Genomic DNA, 25388 nt, shown 5'->3' on the forward strand with positions numbered 1-25388 from the left:
TTCTCTACCACTCTAGCACAAAATCTGGCATACATAAAGTCAAACTTCTGTCCAATTTCAGGTGCAATAACTTGCCTGGAATTTGTAGTGACTGAACTCTGTGACGCGTAGGACACTGTAAAGAGCACTGAGAATGAACTAAACCGAACTAGTGGTGAAATAAGTGACAGGATTAAAACCAAAATAGAAAGTGTTCTTCATCGGAATGCTGGTTATTCAACATTATGCAAGATTGCAGATATACTTTCCGGTAAACTAGCAACATTCGAAGATGATACAGAACTGTCACCAAACGACTTGACATTCTTCAAATATGCTCCTGTCACATCATGTGATGTGGAACGAAGTTTTTCCAAATACAAAACTATCCTTAGTGATAATCGGCGATCTTTCAAATTTGAAAATTTGAAAATGCATGTAGTTATAAATTGCAATTGTAACAGTGAAAATTGAGACGTGAATAGCTTGTGTTCTTTTAAATGGTGTTTTTAGATAACAGAGTTAAGTTAGTGTTCATACCATGTGCACCAGTGTTTGTCTAAAATATGAACGCAAATATCAGTATTAAAAAGAAAACAATGAATGGTTTAATCCAGTACGAAATGTCGAAATTCCATCAGTTTTCTTTCCTTCAGAGACATAATAGGGCTAATTTGATAAGTAGGACCTACTATCATATATTCATCATCTTTATTCTTAAACTCTAGTAAAAGTTGTAATTACAATTTGAAATTTTATGTCCCATTTAATATTTAAGGTCATATTTTACACTTTTAGGTCATATTTGACATAATTTTGGGTCATAAGTGCATGCATATATTTATAGTTTTTAGGTCATAAAAATCCGGGCCCTACTTATCAGTAAATCACATTTACATACATCTTAGAGTGACAATAACTGAAATCACAGAAGCAAGATTAAGAAACTTGTTTGTTCCTCAGATAAAACAAATAATATCTTTCTCCATGGGACAGCTATCAAACCAAAGCAGCTCTGTTACAATGTTATAAGCTCCATAGTTCATCAGTACTTAATGCACAGACCCTCAATCTTCAAAAAGTCCACATTGATGAACTAAGCTGGAGCTTCAGAAAGGCCATGAACTACTAGACACGCTGATGAAACAAAAGCACCATTCTCCATCCAAAGCAATGGAATTAAAAACAATGGCAGGAGTAAAAATTAGCTCCTATTAGAAAAAGAATTCTTCAACTTTAAGTATCAGTGGATACTACAAACTCCAATAAACAAGACAGGAAATGTAGGCATATCACAACACTTCTGGGGCGTTCGTCCCATTACTGCCTCTAGATTTTCAATCTACGACTGCTATGATCCGTAACAGAATCAGTTAAATGTATCTCAAGTTATGACATAACATAGCATAATATAAATTTTATTTAGTTATGTCAAAAACCAGAAGACCTATAATAAACATATACTGGACATACAATGTTCGCAGCTGTTCTTTCTCTCTAAAAATCTGGTGTGAAACATCCTTCATGCTAATAAGTATATATGACCTTATGCTCAAAATGTGCAAAGAAACACGTGTATATCTTCATGTAAAATGCCCATTATTGCTGTACAATTGTAACCAAGACCAGAGTATGTTAGCAAACTTTAATGAAACGCCCTGATAAAAATTTAATGACAATCTGTTTTGAAGCTCTCCAGCTGTCACATGCAGACAGGCACAGTGAAATCGGTGGGCATTTTTTAAAATTCTCTTTGTGAAGGAGTCAAAGCTCATATACTCAAAAAGACACAGTAATGTTTCCCAAATTATGATTCTTTCCTAACACATTGACTACTGACTTTCATTAACAAATGGAAGAGAAAGGGGTATTAATTTTTGTAATTTCATCGCAAAAATACGTTAATATGTTTTATATAACAACATAAATTATGTGATAAAATATAGTACCCCATAATTTATTGGGAAAAAGATACTTTATGTCCAAAATGTAACATTTCTCATCCAGGGAATAAATGAATGAGTGATGACTCCAGTGCTAAGTCAATGGCTGAGTTACACATGACTCTCTCATCATTAAACAATGCATTAAAAATCAGAACTGAGAATATTAAATCTAAAATTAAAGATATTTAAATATCACAGCACAATTTCTTACACACCATCTATGACAGTTACACAATCATGTCTCAGTTATGGGGGAGTGGAAGAATAGCTCTACCATTCTTCACCTTGGCACAACATGGAGTTGAGTGGTTAGCTTCAAGCCCCAGCCACTTTGGCCAGGGGGAAATAGCCCCAGGTTCCCATTGGATAGGAGGCTGGGTGGGCCCCAGAGCCCATCACCTAACACCATATAGTCTCAGTACTGAACGTTACTAAATAACACACAAAAATAAATAAAATAAGCAAAAGCATAATTTGGAAATTTGGGCGAGTGTTTGTTTGAGGGTGTCTTATAGTGTGCTACGAACGGACAGTAAAAGCAAACATAAATGCTTTCTCACTAGTATCCAATTTGTTAAAAATTACATTATACAGATAAATGTTCTTTCTCCAGTTTCTATGTTGCTCCAAATTATGCATATGCACACACTCGAGCTGCACCCTGGTTTATTGGAATTGCCTTGGGTTACTGCCTCTACCGTAGGGCTCAATGGAGGAATGACATAGCTGTTGGAAGAAGAAGTGGCCTTTCAAAGGTAATAACATGTTTTTAGAACAGGAATGTGAAACCTATGGAGTCAAAAGAGAAACTGAACTCAGAGGATTACAACTGATAATTATCTGACAATTCTATTTATTCTCAACCTTAGTACATTTAAGTTGGCTATATCTGTGATACTCAAATACAACATGGCCCACTGACTGGAGAGTTAGCTCATATGTGATACAGGTTGTGCAAAGACAGCAACATACTTCATTTGAATTTCTTTATTTATACTCCCTAAGGTATTAATGGAAACAGGAAGTCTAAGATTACTGGAACCAACTGCCACTTAGAGTTTAGCTAGCTGCTGAGACTATTTACAAGTATGGTGATTGTGGAAGTACTGAAAAAATGAAATTATGATCTGAAATGGATAACTGAATTGTATAATTATGCATTTTGCTTGCCTCACCGCACAGATACAAAAGCTTCTGGATACTGCTTGTTGTAAGCATGATGTAAGCTTTCAATTGTAGCAGAACATTTCCTCAGCTAATTAAGTTTCACATTCACACACCAAAATTTATAGTCACTTAATATACGTGGCTATTAATGTAGACTGTACATTGCTGTAACTCTTTTTATTTTTAAAGTGATCTTGGGAGACACCTCTAAGTTCACTTCATGTGAGTATTTTTGTGAACCTTATTCTTAATTTAAATTTGTTTTTCAGTAGAAATATAGTTGGCTAGTTTACCTAACACTCACAAGGTTTCTCAAAATTTGGGATATTATGAGCCCCTGAAATAACACATTTATTTATACAATCCTCCCACTCTATTGGGGAGTGAAAAAAGTAGTTCTGCACTGTTTTAGTACCCTTTAAGACTCTGTCCAGTGGTACATTTGTTTAAAGTGAAAGTGAGATTTACAGCTGTTGATAGTTAGTTAAGCAATTTCATGTGGAGAAATAAGTGTTTCTGAATGCAGTGATGTTATATATTCTATTCTTAACATATGTGAAGATTTATCCTTATAAAACAAATGCAAGAGGGAATAGAAAATAGGCAAGAGTTCTACCTGCTGGGATATAATGCTGTGTAGTCCACTGAATATCAACTGACATTTTGGAGGAAGAGTTTGCCTCCATCTTCATAAGCTAAGCAAGGAATTCTGCTTGCAACCTACTTTCTCGCTGGTTTCTCGCTCAGCATATTCAACCATGAAGATGGAGGCAATATATTCCTCCGAAAGGCGGTTGACTTTCTATAGACTACACAGAATTACATTTCAGGAGGCAACATTCTTCATTACATCAAATATTGGAAAACATGTCAGCAACTGTATGCAACACCATCTGTCATGTTAATTTTGTGAGTACTGATAAAGAATCATATAATATAAACAATTACAAACTCTTGTTGAGTTTGAAGGTATTTAAAAATATTTATTTCAACATAGGCATAACATTATCTCTTTTCAGCCCACCAAATTCCATGTAAATTCTCATTCATCCCATCAATGAAAAGTTGGCCACCTCTGTTCTGATTAGTTTACATATGTTGCAGACAGTTCTGGGTGCTGGTTGGCTCTTGGCAGCTATTTGTTTGGTTGCACCAGTCCTTGTACAGCATCAGTTTGTACAGGATGACTTCTTCCCTAGCCGTTTGGAGTTTGCATTGTTTAAATCTCTGTCAAAACCAATATGGTCTCTAGGACTTTCTTGGGTTATCTTTGTCTGTGTTTCAGGATATGGAGGTAAGACCTATACAGGTTCCTAGTGATTATGCACATGACATACCATATACCAGTATTAATTTGGTGGAAAAGAACATGATAATTTTTCAACTGTAGTAAAGATTGCTGATTCTGTTCATCAAAGAAAAATTCGACCAAACCATTAAGATTTCTATAATCCTGTATGCAGGGTAAAGATGAATCAGCAGAGTGATTATTCGTATAAACACAGATACGTAAAGCTAGAAAAAAGAACTATATCAGCAAACCCTAAATGTTCATATCCATATTTCTTCCACTTCGAATGTAACAGTTCCTGGTTTCAGTTCTTCATGGATTCCCTCAGTCTCGCCAGGCAAATACCAGTACAGTATTCAGCTTTAAATATGCTTTGACTGTTTCCTTCCAAACTTTTTATTCACAATCAACAATCCATAAGACTCTACACAAGCTAAGTAAACCAAAAAGAAACAACTCTATTCACCTCAAGACTGAGTTCTTTTTGCTGTTAAAGATAATAGCAGTTCACATGTAACACCCTTGTGAAATAACATAGATAATAGGACTGGGAGAAAAACAGTTCTATTCATAGAGCTAACTGACTGACTCCATGGAGTTCAGTTTTTCTTGAGAACCTACCAGTCACTCAGTTACTCAATAATTTCCCCAAATTTTATGGAACCTGATGGCTCATTACCATGTTCATAAGAGGTCTCCACTGATCCATATCCTGAGACAGATAAAATTAGTCCTCACCATTCCATCCTACTTCCTTAAGATCCATTTTAACATTGTCCACCCACCTACATCTTGGTCTTCCTAATGGTTTGTTTCCTTGATTTTCCCACCAAAATCCTATATACAGTCTTTTTTCTCTCTCATGCATGCTACATGCCCATCCAACCCCATCCTCCTCCTCCTACCATTTCATCCCTCTTTGGTCGCAATATACTCCCCAGCACCTTGTTCTCAAATACCTTCAGTCTGTGTTCTTCTCTTAATGTCTTTGGCCAAGTTGCAGACCCAAACAAAACCACAGGCAAAACACATTGACCTACAATACAATTTCTTAAAACCAAAACAGAAAACTAACTTATCATGCAGTTGAGAAGTTTTGTTGTGTGCTGCTTGTACCACACATAGAGCATGAAAGATTAACAAATGTGTACTTTTGCAGGGCCAGTGAATGCATTCCTGTCATGGGAGGTCTTCCAACCTCTGGCCCGCTTGACTTACAGCATTTATCTCCTTCACTTGCTCTTCATAAGAATAAGGACAGAGCGAAGTATAAGTGTGTCATATAATGATGACATGAAAATGGTTAGTGAAGTGGTAAACTTCTAATCCACATATTATCTTCTGATATTTACGTCTGCTACTAATTAAGTTCATAGATATTTGCATGAAGAGTTGTTCTCGTTTAAAGGTCCACAAAACACAGAAAAAATGGAGCATTTAGATGCAGACAAAAGTCTGAATTTAATCACAGGGAATGCATATCTGGCGAGCTATTTACAGTATCAGTTGAATGTTTGGTTTTATCCATACAAGTGGCATGTGTACTGATTTAGGTGAAAACATCTCTTGTAAAACAGTTCTTTGTGCTGGATTCGAGTAGTGCCTATATTCTAAAGAATAATCTGTTTTCAATAATTATTTCTGAGTCAAACAGAGGAAACTGATTATATGTTTCCAAATATCAAAAAAGAAGACATACTAAAACAAATTAATTTAAAGTTCTTTGTTTCATATTCTTGAAAAAAGAACGAAATTCATTGTAAACAGAATTATAAAATACTTGGAACCCAAAATTGTCTTCAGTTACCACGCTAATAATGAATTAAAAGTATTTAAATGTTGATGATAAGTTCAAGATAGAACTGTGGTTTTACTGGTAATATAGAATTCTGCATATTATGCTGTCTTCTCAATTGATTAAATATATAAGATGTAGGTAAAAAGGGTAAGCAGGCTAGATTACTCTTTTTCTTGCAGATAAGTGAAAAAAAGTTTGCAACTTATTTTGTATTCCAAATAGCACAATTAGATGTAACTATAGTATTAGTTGACTGCTAAGGTGACCAAAACTTTTTGGCATCTGTTAACTAACTCCACGGGGCTGAGCCCTTCTTGAGAAGCCACCAGTCATTCAGCCATTCAACAAATTCGGAACATTTTATGGCACCCAAAGGTTCCTTCCTGTGTTCACAAGAGCCCTCCACTGGTATCTATCCTGAGCCAGATCAATCCAGTCAACTTCATCCCAGTATTCCTCTAAGATCCATTTTAATATTATCCTCCCACTTAAATCTAGTTATTCCAATTAGTCTTTTTCCTTCTGCCTTTCCCACCAAAATCCTATATACATTCCTCGCTGCCCCATGCATGTTACATGCCCTCATGCTGCAGTGTTCTCCAACATCCCGTTGCTTCATCCCTCTTCGGTCCAAATATTCCCCTCAGCACCCTGGTCTCAAACACCCTCAGTCTATGTTCCTCCTTAACGCCAGAGAACAAGTTGCACAACAATACAGAACCACAGACAAAATTATAGTTTTGTATATTAAAATTTTTATGTTCTCAGACAGCAGATGGGAAGACAAAAGGTTCTAAACTGAATGGCAGCAAGAATTACCACAGTTCAATCCCTCTTAATTTCCTCCTGAATCAAATTTTGGTTTGTTACTGACGTTTCCAAATATCTGATCTTTGCTGCTTTTTACAAAGGATCTAGTAGATATCTGTATGCTATAACTCTGACCTGAATTCTGGTAATGAGGCAGCAACACACATTGGAAACTTAGTTTTCTCTGCTTTTACTTCTAGACCAATCTCCTTACTAGCGTCAATTAAAGTTTGTTTTTCTGCTGGAAGACCACATCTTGTCAGCTGTCTGTGACTGCTCGCTCATATTTTTGCTGTTACTCTCCATGTCTTGAACCCATCTCCTCCATCCACAATCTGAGATTGTGCCATGCTGTGGTGACAGGAGACAAACTTCCTTACTAGCATCAATTAGAGTTTCTGTATTTTTCTTAATGGAAATCCCAAACAGTGCATCAAACAAAATTTCTAACACAAAGATGCCTATGAAATAGGTGGCACTCTTGTCTCCAGCAGTGGTGCAGACTAGCCTGTTGGTAATGCCTGCATCAACAACTTACGAATTTCTAATACTTTCATATTAATATAACAGGTGTCACTCTGGTTTTCAACAATGCTGTACGCTATCCTGCTGGCAATACCTGCATCATTAATGTTTGAATTTCCAATATCAGCCCTTCAAAAGCTTCTTTTTGGTAAGTAGATATAGTACAAAACCCAAAGAGGCATATGGCTTACCTAGAATAAATGTGAATTTTATGCATTTATCTACAGTCTTGCATGGTTACATGGGTAAAATCAACTGAAGTACACTGGTTACTTGTGCTATTAAAATACTAAACAGTTAGTTTAGGACAGGCTATACAGGGCAGATGATGCATAACTTACATATCTTATGCTACAACGGCAGCTTAAGTGATTTCAATGGTGGTTGTCCCTGCTGTCTTCCTTATCAACCCTTAGCATGGACCAAGTAGAAAACACCGTTTCCAATAGTAACTCTACTGTTGTGTGGGTATTAGTTGCTACAGGAACGTGTTTACTGCTCCGTTTCCTAGAAATGACCGTTCTGCATAGAAGCAGCTGTACACACGATATGTATGCTTCTCTTTTTAGATAGCTTTGTGCTTAACATATTCTACAGTGTTCAGACTGGCTCTGGGCTCACCCAGCTTTCTATCCAATTCCCCAGGGCTAAAGCAGCTAGGGCATATTAACCACTCAACTCCCTCTAGTGGCAAAGGTCAAGAACAGTGTACCTACAACTCCCCTTCCCCATATGTCTTTATAGCGTAAAAAGGTATCCTAGTAACAAATATCAAGACCCATACGTTTGTGAGATATTGAGGCTGTCAATTTTTCTAAACAATCAGCTCACAGATGGCAGTGAGGTTGTTAGCATTCTGTGCCAGCTGCCCTTTACACCCAGGATGATTCCTGGTACTCATTTCTGAAAGAGGCTGAGTCGACCACTGGGCTATATCGTGGCTAGAAAGATTAGGTCAATTGAAAAATCCAATGATCTCATCAGGAATTGAACCCACGACCTTCTGGTATGTAGCATAGTGCCCTTTCTTTATGACATAATGCTTAATTAATTAAGCACAGGGAATTTACCTTTTATTTTATACATTCCCATATCAAATATAGAGCATATTACATATACAATTACTTATGTATTTCTGATTCAAATTAGATGCCACAAACTCATTATACACTCCTGCAGTAAAGTGGTACTGTGCAGCATACATGTTCTTTATTCTAGTCCTTGGCTAGAGCTTAATGTGTGACTGGCATCAGGACTAGACTATGTCACTTTGAAGTTTCCAATGTTTCAGCAAACCTTGCAGTTGCCACCTTCAGGGTAAATGATTTGGGGGAGGGGGGTTGGCAGCTCTTATATAGCTGTCACATTAGGCAGTATGTCAGAGGTGGAGCCATAACTGGATGAACAGTGGAGCGGAATACTAACCAAAGGGACGTGATCATGTGGTTCATGAAAAGGTGTAATGAGAAATGTGGGGTTCAGGTGAAGCCAGAAAAAGTGATTAAATATGTGGCCACTGAAACATTTTTCATCAGCTCTTGGGATTCACCTGAAATCCAAAATATATTTTCTTTACCTCTTTTCACTAGCCAGTTGGTCATTCCCTGTTCCTCTGTTCATCTGACCACAGCTTCATTAGAACTGCCCCCGCCCACAAGTCATTAAACCTTCAGATGGAAATTGCAAGGCCTTCTGAGACACTACAAACCTTTGGCAGCTGATGCAGCTTAGTCACGAAAGCTGAAGCCACATATGCTCAGCCTTATTATCCCTTTTCTCTCTTTTGAGCTTTCTCAAGCTGCATTTAATCCATCCCATTTGTAACTGGAATATTTCTTTGTTAACTCAGTTACAGAAACACAGTACGGAAGAATATTATGTGAGTAAAGTGCAGTAAATATTCAAATATATTATTTTCTCCACATTTGTACTTCCCTTTTATATTTTAACATTAAATAATTTAATCTGTCACGTTTATACTCTCAGGCCCAGACAAAATTTCTAATAAAATTGGGTTTCTGTTTCATTCTGGCTTCACTTCACACAGGTTTTAGGTGGAGCATTCCCAATGAAATGTTGCAAAAATCTGTCTGTCTCATTGACCATCTGTATGCATCTAATAACAAAGAGCTGCTGAATGGATTTTCATGAAATTTATTGCTGGAGAGTCATATTCAAATCTGTAAACCGTTATCACCGTTCTGGATACAACACAAACACCTACATGAATATATTGCTAATTCTCTAGTCAAACTGAGCTAAAAATGTTATGAACAAAAATGGTAAAGGAAATTAAACATTATATGATCAGTACACTTTTACACTTCTTGAAATTTTCGAGATAAATAAAAGAAAATCAGCGAACACTCCATAATTGTTAAACTGTGTAGATTTAATAACATGACCTGAGTTTTCACGATTTGTCTGACAATACTGAATATGAAGTTACAATTAAGATAGAAGTTTCATAGGATGTGTCCATAATATAATTTTGCAATAACTCACACATCACTACATCAGACACACTGATGTAGCATATAATGGATTTTTTCTTTCTTACTTTGTTTTGTAATTATACTGGGGAGTAAAGTGTGCCATCTTTGAGCTGATTGTCTAGCTAATGTAGGACCGTCAATGTCTCACAACCCTATGGGCCTTCACAGCCTGTTACAGGGATAGCTTTACTTTTTTTTGGCCAACTCCATGAAAAAACAATTATGAGACAAATTTAATATGGAATACAACATTTTGCTTATGTTGTTTAGGTGACTGGATGATAAAGATGAACCAGAAACAACAAGAGGTCAGCAACGCATCCCAAAAAGACAAGATAAACAATGATCATTTTCCTCATAGCGTAATGACTGCTGGTTCTGACGTCAGTCAGGATCCGAATGCACCACAAAACTACCCAATGAAGTTTAATATTTTAGATGGAAACAACATTCATAACAAAATGAAATGAATCAGTTGAGTAATGAATGGCTATTTATATAGATTATTATTTCTCAGTAATATAGCACAACTATATATTGTTTGAAACAAAACTAGGAAATAAAGGAATTACTCATAACATAAGATATTCTTATCCAGTATTGCAGCATTGCAAAATTTTGTTTTAATTAAAACTATAAAACAGAGTTAACATACTACACAAACTGTAACCAGAATGTTTCAGGACTAAAGTGTAAAGATGTGCGCTTAAGTACTTGCCTCATGGGAAGTTTATATCCAACTAAAACAAACAGTTCTAACTTGCCTACTCTCATATAATTAATCTGTGAATTTTTGTTCTTCTTTGTCCCATCTTTCATGTTATTACACTGCATTAATGTGTGTGCTGCGACACTGAGAACTAACAGGACGTTATAAGTGACAAGTGAAAGGGGACAAGGAAATGCTGAAGGCTACAATATGGCATATTAGCCATAAAAAATCTGCAGACAAGGAAATGGTAAACAGATCTGAAATAACTAGCAACCTCTGCATCAGACATATTCTGCAGTAACTCAGTTCTTCATTCAACAAAAGCTTTTATGCGAAGTATCAATTATAGTTTCACTCTCCACTATGAACATATTTTTCATTTGTTCCTTATAATTCAACAAAATACTTCAAACAGAATATCATATTTATTACATTATTATTATTATTTATTTATCGCTGGTTGGGTGGAACTAAGTCCCTTGTACTGCGGCCACTTCTGGCCTATTGTACCAGCCCTAGATGATAGGTGAGGGTGATTGTGGAGCAATTGGTGGAATGACGATTGGCAGGGGAAACCAAAGTACTCCGAGAAAACCTGCCCCAGCGCCACTTTGTCCATTACAAATCCCACTTGACCAGACCCAGGATCGAACCCGGGCCGCCACAGTGGGAAGCCAATGACTAACTACTTGAGCTATGGTGCGGCCCTTTATTACGTTCAATTCAATTCATGGTTTCTGATACCCAAACTCATGGATGAATAATAAAAGACTTATGATTTGTATGCAAAAAAATCCATCTGGGATGTGCATTACATAGTTTGTTATGTGGGTACCGATGCTTTTAAGGCATCTGGTGTCTACATCTTCTACCTTGTAGCAGGTTCTTACAAAATGGTGGTATCCATGTGTGTCCTCAAATCCAGAAGACTGTAATCTTGACACTCACCACTTTCTGGTATCCGTCAACTCATTCCATTACTTTTACTATGATTTTCATTACACAGAAAAACTGCTTATGGAATTTGCATGCTTGAACAATCACATATATAAAATATTGTAGCTGTACAAAATGAAAGATGCTAAAATGTGCACTGTATTGGTTCCATCATTATCATGGATTTATGCCTCCCTGGACATTCCTCTTTCTAGAACTCCCTGCCAGAGACACAAGAACTACCACTAACACAACCTTAATAATATAAAGTTAAAAAATGAGACTATATTGTCATTTAAGATATGACACACTGGTTACCTTGACTGTTTCTCTCATATAAACAAGACGCCTTATTAAGAAAAACCACCACCCCCTTCTGCTCTAAATAACTTCTGTACTTGATAACATAAGTAACAGTAAACTCCGCTGGCATCTCTTGAAAATTAAACTACCACCGCAGACACCGCTGCCACCACCACCAACTGCAAGGATTGAACTTGCTGGCCTGTTCTGTCCTCAAACATCAAGCCATATGTTTTTCTCTTCATACTTGCATACTACAGCCAATCGAAAATATACAACATTCTTCACCAACATAGTACAACACACCTCACATAGGCCCACAGAGCCTATTACACATAAGTATATACATAACAGGAAACTGCAATTTGCATAGTTGTAAAATCAAATTTTATAATAAAATACTTCAATAAACTTCCAGAACAGGACAGATCTACCAGTAATATAAAATATTAAACTGTCAACAAACACTGTATTACTCATCACTCAACCGCACATGTACACCCTTCCTATGGCACACATAAGAAGTCCCACATCGCACTTCATCCACTCTTCTTACAATTTATATTTTATCACTTAACACAAGAATTTATTGCATCTTCCACATAAAAATGGATAACTCTGCAATTCAATATTTTTTTATCTATTTATTTACAAACCACATGAGCACGCAGTGCTTGCACGAGACAAAACTGATTAAGACGCTATATTTGTATCAATTTTATTAAATTTAATTTACTTAACTGTTGCGCTGATGGCTCCAGTACCTACTTCTTGGCCTTCCTATAGGATGATAATATGAATGTTGCTTGGGAGCTCTTTCTGATTGCATCCTTTGCAGATGTTCAGCCATTTTTTTTGTTTGGCCAACTTCCTCCTTCTTAGCTGCAACTTTATTTCATCACCATTTTCCTTGTTTCATAGAGCATAACCTGTTATACATCATAGAAACCACATGGCTGCAGCTTCCAATCATCTTTTGTCTGCTCTTCTATTCTAAGTGTCCATGTTTCACTGTCATATATCAAGCATAGGGGATCGATGGTTTTACAGAATTTTAACTGCATTATACAGTTTTTCATCTATGGAAAGTATGAATAAAAACATATAAACAAATGAAGCATCTGGTGTTATAAATTAAATGCAGGATGAAGACTCAACAATACAGAGGATAGGCTGATCACCTGCATGAAATTAGATATTCTCTGTGGAATGATGAATGAAACATACCAGTTACTTAAAGAAAGTACACAACAATAAGAGTTTATCACTTTATTTCTAAGAAAGTGTCAACATATAACAATTATTGGTACCTTGTTCACACTTAAACTCCATCGCGGTTAAGAGCCACATGATATACACAATAAGAGGTATGACCAGACAGGGTATCAAAAAGAATATTAAAATACATCTTTCTGGGTACATTATTAGTCATCAACAGTTTGGTGTTTTCCAAGACTTAAATTAAAAGGACATGTCTTGGCTGTAATCAAGAGGTAATAATTCACTCAATAATGTTCTCTAGGTAGGATTTTGCAGACTAACAATGCCATTGTTTCATTTAAAGAGACCTGTCTCAAGGATTTGTTAAGAGAGCCTGATACTCCCTTAAAAATGTTTCTTCTAATTCTAGAGTCAGGTCCAAATGATCATCTTCCTCATTTGGCAAACCCTCAGCCAAACGTTGATATGCTAGTCGTTCCTTCTCTTGAGCTTCCTTCTTTGTACTAGCTTGCATTTCTGCATCTGCCTTGTTCTTCGTATCGTCTTGCTCTTGTTCTTCTGAATCATCTGAATCTGTTTTAATAACAAACATTTTTCCAAAAATAAGTAAATAAATTAACTCTCAAAACTCAGGTTAATTACAAGGTGCAACAGAAAGCAATGCTTACCATCAGTGCAGTGTTCACCATCAATAATACCACCGCACATTACCAATTCATCCACTGCCTTTTCCACATCACCCCCATGATGCTGCAAAGCTATTTTTGCCATGCGGGGGTCAAACCCAACAGCCACAACCTGCATAAAATGGAATGAATATATAAAGTGGGAGGAGAGGCCTTATCATAGGGAAGGAAAAAAATTTGTTACAATATAGAACGATTTATCATTTCACACTTTAAAACGAGTGATATACTTTTATTAGTTAATGCAACAGCATGAAACTCTCACATTTTTTTTTAAACCAAAATATGTTCAAGTTAACATCCTCAGGCATAAATAAACAACAAAACAGCACATAACTTTGCCAGAATTTTCGTAGAAATACTGTAATTTCTTGCTGAATAGCAATTTTCAGTTCATGTATTCTGTGTAGATTTGTGTGAAACAAAATATCATATAATCTGACAAGAAAACAAGAGTAACAACGGTTTAGAGCAGCAGAGTTATGGACCATTGTAATTCTTCTTCTATGTGCACATGGTACAGCTCTGACTGAACTTTCACCTTGAAAAAATCATGAAAAAACTGAACAAGGTGCTAATGGTCACATGATGTGGTCTAGTACTGTCTCTGAAAGCCAGCCTTATGCTCTGCAATGTCGTATGCCTGCAGGAAAGGAACAAATTCATCTCCTAGCAGACTGAGGTAACATCAGAAGTGTTAATACCATCAGTGAACACAGAACTGAATATTTTGACCCACAAAGTATAGCAGTTTGTAACTACTAGTACCTGTCAATGCGACAGTAAGTGCTAGATTCTCTAACACTCAAAGTCAGGCACTGTTAACGAACGATTCAATCTTAAGTGTGCCTCATGTGAAAACTGTGTGACATTCAAAATACCCAGTTTTTGTTCATAAAAGTTTAAGATCATATTATTCTCTGATAATGGCCAAATGACCTGAAATACATACCAAAATCATTGTTACAGACTGCAACTCATATTCCCTGAGATAAACCTCAAATATTTTTCTCAGACTTCTTCTGTCTCCATTGTTGTACTGGCAAATAATTCCTTATGGGCAGATACTCTACATGAAGTTCCCTTACACATTTAACCCTAACTTCCTTTTTGTTAACTTTCTGACACACCAATAAATAGTGTCTCTGGTTGACGTAACAAACACAAATCCTTCACAATTCTTTTCTGCATAGAAACACACTACAACTGCCAGAAGAATAAAAATGTTAAACAAAAAAAAAAAAAAAATCCATATCATTCACTATGACACTGTCTTGACATGGAGTTCAGTGTTGACAATGGATATCAAAAATATTCTTGTATATTGAGGTCCATGAAAGTGTCATCCTATTATGTTCACTAATAAGAAAATATATCAATTTTAAAGTGCCAGATGATATAAAAGATCAACATGTCTGTCTGTACATGTGAGCAGATGCACAAAATAAGAAAATTAAATTTCACAACCACATGTATGTGTCCATGTTCAGACACCTGGGCACAGAATGTAACAGGTACCAATATGGTGAGAACTCAAGATTTTATGCTTCTGAAAGGATCACTTGGAAGTGAACATAAACTGAAGGGAGGTGTACAAACAGGAGAATAAAAGCAATGCAACATAAAGGAAAATTTTGGTTTCTTCACACCATACCTTTAGACAGCCCTTCAAAGCATACACATCTGAAGACAGTAACAAATGTAAACGCAAACACATTAACTTACATACCAAGTCAATCCTTTAACTAGTCAGTTGTTACTTTCTTCTGGAGCTCTCAGACTGTGCACATCTTCTGTGCAGTTCAAAAGCTTTCACATACAAAGACATTACTACTTTTATTAAGACAAGCACTGAACATTTGTGGAACAGCTCCGTGTTCATTTTAATTTTCTAAAATACAGAGTGATTTTAAATTATTATAGGGGATTCCGTGGCTTATAATTTTCAAACTGGGAAAAACAAAATAAAACTGCTTATGCGCCACAAAAGGCATTCATGTTGAAGTTGTTAAGCATTCTGTAGTATTGATTCTACAGCTAATAAAATGCTTTGAGTTAAACTTGCACATTCTGTAAGCAGTTTTATTTTGTTTCCAGTTTGAAAAATACAGGACACTGAAACCTCGACAATAATTCAGAATCACTTTGCAGGATGTAAACATAAAATTTATATTGTGAGGATGAGGAAAACAGAGTACACAGTTGGGAATATGTAAAACTGAGGAAACACAAAATCCATTACAATGCCTTTAGAAGCATCTAGCTTGAACCAAAGGGAATGTGCATAATATAGGGAAAAAATGAAGTTTCATTGCCCTTTCATGAGAGGCTGCTGAGAATACCTGCTGCAACACCTCTTTCTTGACTCTGAACTTTGATGTAGATGCCATATTCAACAGACTGGGCTGCTCCTGGATCAGCTGTACACTATGTGACACATTGTTGTTGCTCTGCTGAAGAGCCAAACGTGCTGCCTCGCTTGAAAATCCCATAGATATCAGCAACTTATGCAACTTGGGTTCCACCCACTGAAACCCATCTGCACATCGACCCAACTTTCTACGTTCCCTGCAGAAAATACATCACCCTTTACCTACAATACATCTGCTACTGTCAGGCACTGAGGCTATTCTTGTCCACTACTATAAATGTACCTTTACTTTCACTGATCTGGTCTATAACTTAACTCACAACAAAGCGGAAGGAAATCGTATACACCCTAAAATAAAACCCATGAATCATTAGCAAAGCATAATGGTTTTCTGTAATTTTCTGTCTTATTATTACTTTGCTTTACAAGCTCCAAAAAAAGAATAAATTGTGGTAAGTGATTAATGCCAATAAAATCCAGTAAGATAACAACAAAATGTGAAGATATAAATCCTGCTGCTTTCCTTACACCATTCCAACTTATTCTCACCTTCTAATAACCACTTCTTACTTTTAAAGCTGAAAAGGATTTAGTGCTGATATAAGAATGAGACATTATCTATCATTATAATTTGGAACATAACCATACCTGCCACTTAGCAGTGCTGCAAACAATCCGCAAGATAATGTAATGTATGGCGTTGGTGTGAATTAAGCATAAGCATCTGCCATATAAACTTTTGTATGGTGAAGACAAGATGCTCTTTACTTCCTGCAGAATAAATTCGCAAATTAATCATCAACTTTGAAGGAGACAATTCTTTCATATTAACCTGTTTAGTTGTGTCTCAGCCTCCTCCTCCTTCTTGGCTTTAACCTTATCTTCTCGCTGTTTTGTGATGTACAAAACAGCTGCTGATAAATTACCGTGTGCTGCTCGAAGACCAAAACGGGCCTCTGCTGCTGTGTACCCTAAGTTGTTTAGGCATAAACATAAGCAGATAATTAGATACACAGTAAGTAATTCAAATTGATGAATATACTCATATAGCTCACCTGAGCAGTACTCAAATTTATATTTCAATACAACTCCCCAAGATCAGAAGCCTGTAATAGCTAACAAACTCACCATAGAAATAAGTCCTTATAGTTAAGTACACTGTAATCTATATAAATAAAATAATTTTAAATATACATATATAGAAATAATACCCAAAAAATGAGGTTACCAACTCACAGAGAAGATCAGTATAATGTGACAGATATTTCATGGGTTTCTATAAGATTCTAGACCCAAGTGTTCAGTTTTTATTCACAGATGATACTGGCATTAGGCACAAAATGGTTTCACAAATTCTCCATTTAATCCTATGCATTGGTTTCATGGACTCAGTGTTTTGCATAAAATGTTCATCCCCTTTCAATCTTAGTTTCAGGTCTGTGCTTAATTTATCACAATTTTTATCGCACATTTTCCTGTTATCTCTCTTTCATAAAGCCTGGTCCCATTGTGTGTCATACGAAAATCTTTCATGTTTATATAGCTGCAGTTATACTGGCATGGGTTGTCCAATGATTTGAGGTTAGCTTTCTGAAGCACCCAATAGAGTAGGTGTCTCTCCCCAACTTCCCTCACATGAGGACAGAAACAGATCCAGTTTCCAAAATGTTGCATTCTCCAGTTTTCACTACGGGCATTCAAAAATGATTGACACAAAATGTTTTTTCTTCACAGTAACCATTTACTGGAACAAAATACATACAGATTATCTTAGAGGTATTCCCCGCCCATGTCTCTGCACCTCTTCCATCATTCCACCAGTTTCCGTATTTGCACAGCAAACCGTTCTCTGGAGGTATCCTGGTGCCACTGCTGGACAACTGCCTGAAGCTCATCCTTGGAGGTGAACGTCTTACTCTGTGACTTGGTGCTGCTTCCCCGCATATGGCTGCTAACTTCGTGTGAATGTGTGAAGCAGCCGCTCCTTCCCTCCAGAGAAACCGCACAGTCCACCACTGCCCATGGTCTGCTTCCATGTTGTCTGAGCATTGTCCACGACTGCACCTGCACACCGCCACAAATGACGCAGCACTGTTCGACCTGTGCTCAGTAGCAACGTCATCTCGTGGCCATAGGCAGCACTACAGTATGTCTTCCCTCATACACTGGCTCACATTTGACACTGCTACTTTTCTGGAGTTATGGAGGCAGTGTCAATCATTTTGAATGACCTAAATAGAATACTGGACAATGGACAAGTCCAAAAACCCAGTAACTCGGAGTGTTATACACCATCATCAAGACCCTTTTGAAACTACTTGTATAAAAGAGTTCCTTTCATGATGTGATTTGCTGGATTTTAAACCTGTTTATATCCTTCCTTCTCATCTATCATCAAATACTAATTCAACATAAGATTAACAAAGAGTGAAGTAGCAGACTCCAATAAGGAGACTGACACTTGATCAGTAGATCCCAGGTTAGATCACTGGCAAAATTTGCAAGCAAACTTTTTTTTTGCTACATTTGAAATGTGGATCCCATCTTTCCACCTACATACAAAACTGTACAGGCTGCAGATTCCATTAGCCCAGCCATAATTACCACCGTATTCTAACATCTGGAATTGCAGAATCAACTTCATGCGTGTTGCCACCTTAGAAATTGATCTTTTACAGTTGTTCTCTTTTTCCATCCATAATTCAACAAATTGATAACAGTAATTCACATTTAATATTATCAATTTGTTGCAATTTATACAGAAAAAGAAAACAACTATAAAAGGTATATCAATGCAACAGGATCTTGAAATATATGAGGGCAAATCGAAAAGTCTTTCCCCATATTTTTTCTCAGCCACAATAATACACATACAAGGAAATCAAAATACAGGCAGTGTTCTAAGTACCTTTGACTATTTTTCCAAATAGTCACCACCCCGGTTCAGGCATGTGTCCAATTGCAACACTAGTTTGGAGATGCTGCTGTTGTAGAATTCAGCTGGCTGAGCGCACTGACTGCAGTTGCACTTGGGGATTCTCGTGGATGATATGGTTCTCCTCCATGACGACGCCAGGCTTCATGTGGCAAACAGGACAGCCACCCAACTGCAGTCATTCGGATGGGAGATTATGGAGCATGCACTGTATAATCCAGACCTCGCCCCCAGTGATTTCCACGTGTTCAGTCCACTGAAGAAGTTCCTGGCAGGCCAGAGGTTCATTTCCAACGACGACACAAAATCCACTGTGCGGCGGTGGTTCCGTGCTCAACCAGCCAAATTCTACAACAGCGGCATCTCCAAACTAGTGGTGTGATGGGACCGGGGTGGTGACTATGTGGAAAAATAGTCAAAAGTACTTAGAACACTGCCTGTATTTTGATTTCCTTATATGTGTATTATTGTGGCTGAAAAAAAACGGGCAAAGACTTTTTGATTTGCCCTTGTAATATTAGAAATTGATTCCTCTACTTGGTGTGCTTGATAAGAGATCATAAATTAAGGTATCAACCATAAAAATAATAAACCGGCTGATAAGTTGAGTGAAAACTTTGTATAATAAAAAAGGACTGTAGCTGTATATTACACACCCAGCTCCATAAGAGTACTCAGGCTGTAATCATCCACCTTGAGAGAAGAAAGCTCAGAGTCTGCTCTCGCCAGCAACGTTGATGCTTCCTGTCGTTTATTCTGGTGGAACAGGACAACCGCTTGCAGCAGGTGCAGTCTCATGAACAATGCAGCCTCATTACCTGCACAATGTTGACAGGAGACATCACTCTTGGAATAGAATTCCAGTGGTTGCATCTTTCTTTAAAGTAATTTTTTTAATTCATTTAGTTGGGGGGTTTGGGGGGTGGAGTCCAACTGAGTCCATTCATCATGGTGGCCACTGATTGACCTATCCTTAAAGTAACATTTTATGATGCAAAGATTATTACAACATGCAAACTGACTGGAAAGAAAAATAAACTAAAACTGCATTAGTCTTTCTGCCATTTTTTTTATTACAACATTGATACCACTGCAAGTATACAAGGGCTATACATTAACTTCCCAACATAACCCTCATTTGCTAATCTCTGACACACAGCTGCAGCACTGAGACTAATTATGTAGGATACACAGACATAAGCTTCACATATTAATTGCCATGTAGTTATGAGCAGATTATTTTACACAAAATATCTTGAATTAAAAAAAAAACAAACAAGGAATTTAGACCTTAAATGACAACTACTGACAGGGCAATATAAATTGAAGATTATGATCTTCAAAGTATGGAAGACAATAATGGCCAGCCATCAGCAGTGCAGTCATTCAGATATGCAAATGAGCAGCAATGACACATGGAAAACTTAATATTAAAGTGTCCCCAAATTCATGTTCATATACTACCAAAGAATTTTGACTTTCAGGTGTACAATGCAAATAGAGAAATTATAAACTACATGATGTTTCCAAACATTATCTTGTTACAATGGTCTGATGGTTAAGCAAGGAATAAAAATATTTGGTAATATTTAATATTACTTATTAAAACTGCTTAATGAAGAGCTTCATAACTTATACTCTTCTCCAAGTATAGTTAGAAAGATCAAGTCATGGAGGAGATGGGCAGTGCATGAAGAACAAATGGGGGAGAAGAGGAAGGCATACAGGATATCGGTGGGAAAGTCAGAAGTAAAGAGACCACTAGGAAGACCAAGACGTAGGTGGGTGGCCAATATTAAAATGGATCTTAGAGAGACAGGGTGGGGTAGTATGGACTGGATTGATCTGGCTCAGGATGGGGAGCAGTTGAGGGCTCTTGTGAACATGGTGATGAACCTTTGTTCCCGTAAAAAAATGGGGAGGTTCAAGTGGCTGCATAATTGGTGGCTTCTCAAGAAGGGCTCAGCTCCATGAAGTAAGTAAGTAAGTAAGTAAGTAAGTTGGTTGGTTAATATTACTACAGTGTGTGACTTTTCACCGTATCTACAAAAAGTGAAGCTGCAGCTTCTTAGTCTAATGCACACTACCCTCACACTTGCTTGAACAGATGAACACTAAACTCGAACTGAACACCCAACTATATTAATGGAGACAGAAATATGTAATCATTACCTGTAGTTCCTTTTAGTGCTAAAAGTCTCTCCAAGTTAGGTCCATAACTCTGATGAAAGTTCATTTCACATTTACGTAATCTCTGTTCTGCATCAGGGATGTCCGACACACTACGTAAGCACAAGTAACACCATGCAATATCCAAGTTCAATAGCGCATAGTTATCCACTGACTGGAGTAGATCAGATTTGCAGCGGCTGTACAGGAAGAATTACAGTTGTTCATAAACCTGACATAATTTCTCATCATGAATTATTACTCAACTTATTTATATGTTTTACTTCCAAAGCTAAAACATTCCTCTTAAAAGTTATCTATTTATATAATTCTGTAAACATTATCCATTGAAGTAAAATTTGTGTATAGAAGCACCTACGAAATGTAAAACAGCTCATTCAAAAAATTATTTCAACCTGATAACAGTAAAAATTTAGGTTTTGTAACCAGATTCAAAAAAGCTACAAAATTACACTATCATCAATTAATGTTAAAGAGTTACATGCATGAACACGATCTGATGCATTATACAGGAGTATGTATGTAATGAACAACTGAATAGTCTTTGCTGAAATTTACTGTTTCTATCGTATGAGTGTTATTGATATCAGAAGTGGATATGTGAACCCTAGTTTTTATCATGAATTATGAATCAGTTTATGAGGATACAGAGGTTCCCCCCCCCCAAGTCATATCTTGGCCAATTCAGTGAAATTATGACCAAGAGCTACAATCTGAAACCAACAGGTTAACCCAAGATGACACCTGAAATACACATCATGGTAATAAATACAACAACTTAGATTTACACCTCCACAATGACCATAACACATATTTAAGTAAACTCTACTTATATATGGGGTCTTGTCAATCTGAAGTGTGTTCAAGAATAAAATAACACAATAAACTATAGTGTATAGGTAAGCATCATGCTATTAGTCCCCTTCACAGTACAAGGATCAAAACTTTATTGGTTACAAATACCAGTCTTGTATCTATGATTTCACTGTGCACATTCTGCAGCCACCTGCTGCAAACATGAATTCTTGCTGCATAATCTGGTTGCTTAAGCTCATGTACATATATTATTTTATAGAGATAACAATTAATCTTGTGACTGTGAATGCAGATCTCAACAAAAATCCAGTTTCCTTTGTCAAGCAGCTTAACAATTTGAGAGTACTAATCTCTCACAATGACTTAATATTTCAAGCTCTTTCTTCAGTTGGCACTTTTGCATTCTTTCCTTTCGTCACAAAATGAACCTATATGATACAAGTATGAAACAGAGGAAGAGGCGGTAACATAAAAGCACTGGCCCCCCCAGCGCGGCTGAGAGAAAAAGAGAGAGAACGTTGGATGATTGTGATACAACTGGATCACCTGGCATGTTAGCAGTTGGAGAATGGACAACGGGAAGGAAAGGAACACCAAGCCATAGAAAAAGAAGACGCTGTAAGCACAGCACTTGGAAGAAAAGGAACGAGGATGTAGCATTAGGCTGTTTGAGATGAAGAGTCTTAAGGAGGGAGCAATGTGGTGTATTGGCTCTATGCGGGAACTTTTGAGGCACAGAGGCCTCGGGCCATGTGTGCAACAGGAGAGCTGTGGATTGTATCAGCGCGTTGCTAGGCAACAACTCTGTGAACGCTTGAATTATGCAACGGGAAGTAGGGGTCACGTGACCTCTGTTTTTCCATGAGTGACGTCACATACCCCCACCCAGCCTGTCACTACGCAATGCTCGGTAAACACCCATCCATACTAGGCTGTGACGTCACACAACAGTGGTGGCTATCACATAACCGATTTCTATGGAGTCCGTTGATGGGCAATCGCTCAGTAATCATGTTCCAACAATATAGGCTGTTTTCTGTGTAGTCAGTGTGGAAGCTATATAATGAGAGTATTCGTCAGTGTTGAGCCAGTTAAGAGTAGCCGAGAGCGGTGGAATAAAGCAAGTCTGTGCTGGTCCTCACTGTATAGCCTTGGCAAGGACCACATAGAAAAGATGGTATCCCCCATTACTATGTCACTATCTAATGCTGTGGAAATGTGTTTACCACACTGTTACCTAGCAATGACTACCTCTTCTTGTTCCCCTATTCTGAATTTCTGCAGTCATGTCACAATATGGTGCAAGTTGTTTCACTGTACAAATCCACCAAACAGGCTGGCATTCACTTACACCTACCTGAATTCTTTGTCAGCTTCGAGCAGAAGCACAAGGGCCAAAGCATAGTCTTCCTTTTTCAATGCCAGCCTTCCTGTTTCATGAAGAGACATTGCGATCACCAAAGCTTCCCGTTCCTCTTGAGGTAGATTCAGAGTCTTTCCAGACTGGTCCGCAACCTGAGAATACAGGATATGTCTTTTAGCACCTTAAAGCATTTCTGCACTCTCAAACATGGATAATCTAATAGAAAATGGAGAAAGTGCAGTCATGAATTGTGTGTTTAAGAAATCAATAAACCTGATTACCAATCCAAACCCCATCTATGGTCACTCAATCATGTGACAATCTCATTAAATACAATGCAAAAGAAAAGTATGAAAAAATGTGTGAAGTATGAATATATTGTGACATGTTGCGCAACGGAGGACCCCTATCTCCCCAGCGGCACGTGATGGTAACGTAGTGCTCCCTCCCCCCACTTTCCACGGTGACATAAGACGGCGCGAGGTAACAGCGTTGCTAGGCTATATGCAAACACGGTGACGCGGCACTGCTTCCTATTGTGACGTGGCGGGTGACCGTAGCAACAGCGAACGGAATAAAAGCCGGCTGAGCAGCAAGCGAGAGTCAGTGTGTGATCAACAGTTCTCAAGGCAGCTACCTACGAGTTAGTTCCGAGAGAGTTCCGAGTTAGCCTGCAACCAGTCAGTTGCATTCTGGCATTTGGAGTGTAGTATTTGTGATACTGCAGATAGCAGCAATTGTCAATCTGTAATTTGGGTGATTGTAAGTGCGAATGTGAAATAAAATTCACTATATCAAACACGGCGTGAAGTTATTTGTCGCGTTATACGCCCAATACGTGACAATATTTAGATGAGTAGTAACAAACAGATGCAACACTAGGACATGAATAATTAAAATGTTAATTTATAAGGGATAACTTCTGTATCATAGGAACTGTAATCTGAGTGGGATGCTGAAATGTAGGACCAGGGAGTCAAACTCTAGCACCCCAAAATGTAAATTGCAACAGCCCTAATAAAATATTTAACTATATACACAACTGTACCAGACTAAGATGATAGATGAGTATAGAGCATTGACAAAATTATAATGGTAGGGGAAAACTGAAGTACTTATACAAAAACCTGCATCAAGGTTACTCTGTCCAACAAAAATCATACACAGACTATCCTAAGATTGAACCCATGCTCCACAGTGAGAAGCTTGCAAACTAACCACCTGATGGCAGAGTATCCTGCCCCACCTTAGCCTTCCAAGTGGAGAATTGTCAAAGGATTTTCCTAATAAAATTCTGTTATGCACTTCTTTCTCACATCTCATGTGTATATGTCCATCTATGACACTGTTCTATATTTGCTACTTCAACATTACCAGTATGAGATAGACGAATGCCGATGTACAAAATGTTAACTCTTTGACTGGCGCGGGCGTGTTTTAACGCCCAGACGATGCCAGCCGTTCCCTGGCGTTGGCGTGTTTTAACGCTTTGACAATCTCCTCCCTTCTTTGCTCTCTTGGCACTCATCAACCAAAGACATATATATGATAGTTTTTGTGCATGTTTGTAAAGAACCCTTGTAAACTTTGTGGGGGTCTATATTACTGTCAGAACCCTCTGAGAAGGAAAAGGTCAGAAAATATTTCACATTCATTCAGTTTCACCATGTCTTCTTGCAGCAAGTGTCTTCATGTTCCTACAGACCAGCTGGAAAATGTTGTGAACGAAATTTGTTCTGATGATGATAGTGGCGATGAAATAATGATTCCTGAATTGGATGAAGTTGATAGTGACAATAATACAGTGATAGACAATGATCCACAAGACAGTAATCATGAACATT

General features: G+C 37.4%; 2 protein-coding genes across 2 annotated transcripts in view; one reads left to right on the plus strand and one right to left on the minus strand.

The window, feature by feature from the left end:
* The window catches only part of LOC111863865, a 63519-nt gene extending 52925 nt beyond the window's left edge, over positions 1–10594 (plus strand). The window contains exons 23-27 of the mRNA XM_023850667.2: positions 2539–2680; positions 4197–4386; positions 5543–5685; positions 7562–7664; positions 10282–10594. Of these exons, the coding sequence (XP_023706435.1) occupies positions 2539–2680; positions 4197–4386; positions 5543–5685; positions 7562–7664; positions 10282–10481 (778 nt within the window). The 3' untranslated portion in view covers positions 10482–10594. The remainder of the gene's footprint in view (positions 1–2538; positions 2681–4196; positions 4387–5542; positions 5686–7561; positions 7665–10281) is intronic.
* A 2622-nt stretch (positions 10595–13216) lies between these two features.
* Positions 13217–25388, minus strand: part of LOC111863753 (NEDD8 ultimate buster 1) — a 19712-nt gene continuing 7540 nt past the window's right edge. Inside the window, exons 5-11 of the mRNA XM_023850415.2 lie at positions 23539–23696; positions 21348–21544; positions 19832–19993; positions 17073–17211; positions 16212–16437; positions 13852–13981; positions 13217–13756 (exon numbers count right to left, since the gene is read on the minus strand). Coding sequence (XP_023706183.1) covers positions 13536–13756; positions 13852–13981; positions 16212–16437; positions 17073–17211; positions 19832–19993; positions 21348–21544; positions 23539–23696 — 1233 coding nt within the window. The 3' untranslated portion in view covers positions 13217–13535. The remainder of the gene's footprint in view (positions 13757–13851; positions 13982–16211; positions 16438–17072; positions 17212–19831; positions 19994–21347; positions 21545–23538; positions 23697–25388) is intronic.

This window comes from Cryptotermes secundus, unplaced genomic scaffold, assembly GCF_002891405.2.
Source record: "Cryptotermes secundus unplaced genomic scaffold, Csec_1.0 scaffold1894, whole genome shotgun sequence".
Classification (NCBI taxonomy): Eukaryota; Metazoa; Arthropoda; class Insecta; order Blattodea; family Kalotermitidae; genus Cryptotermes; species Cryptotermes secundus.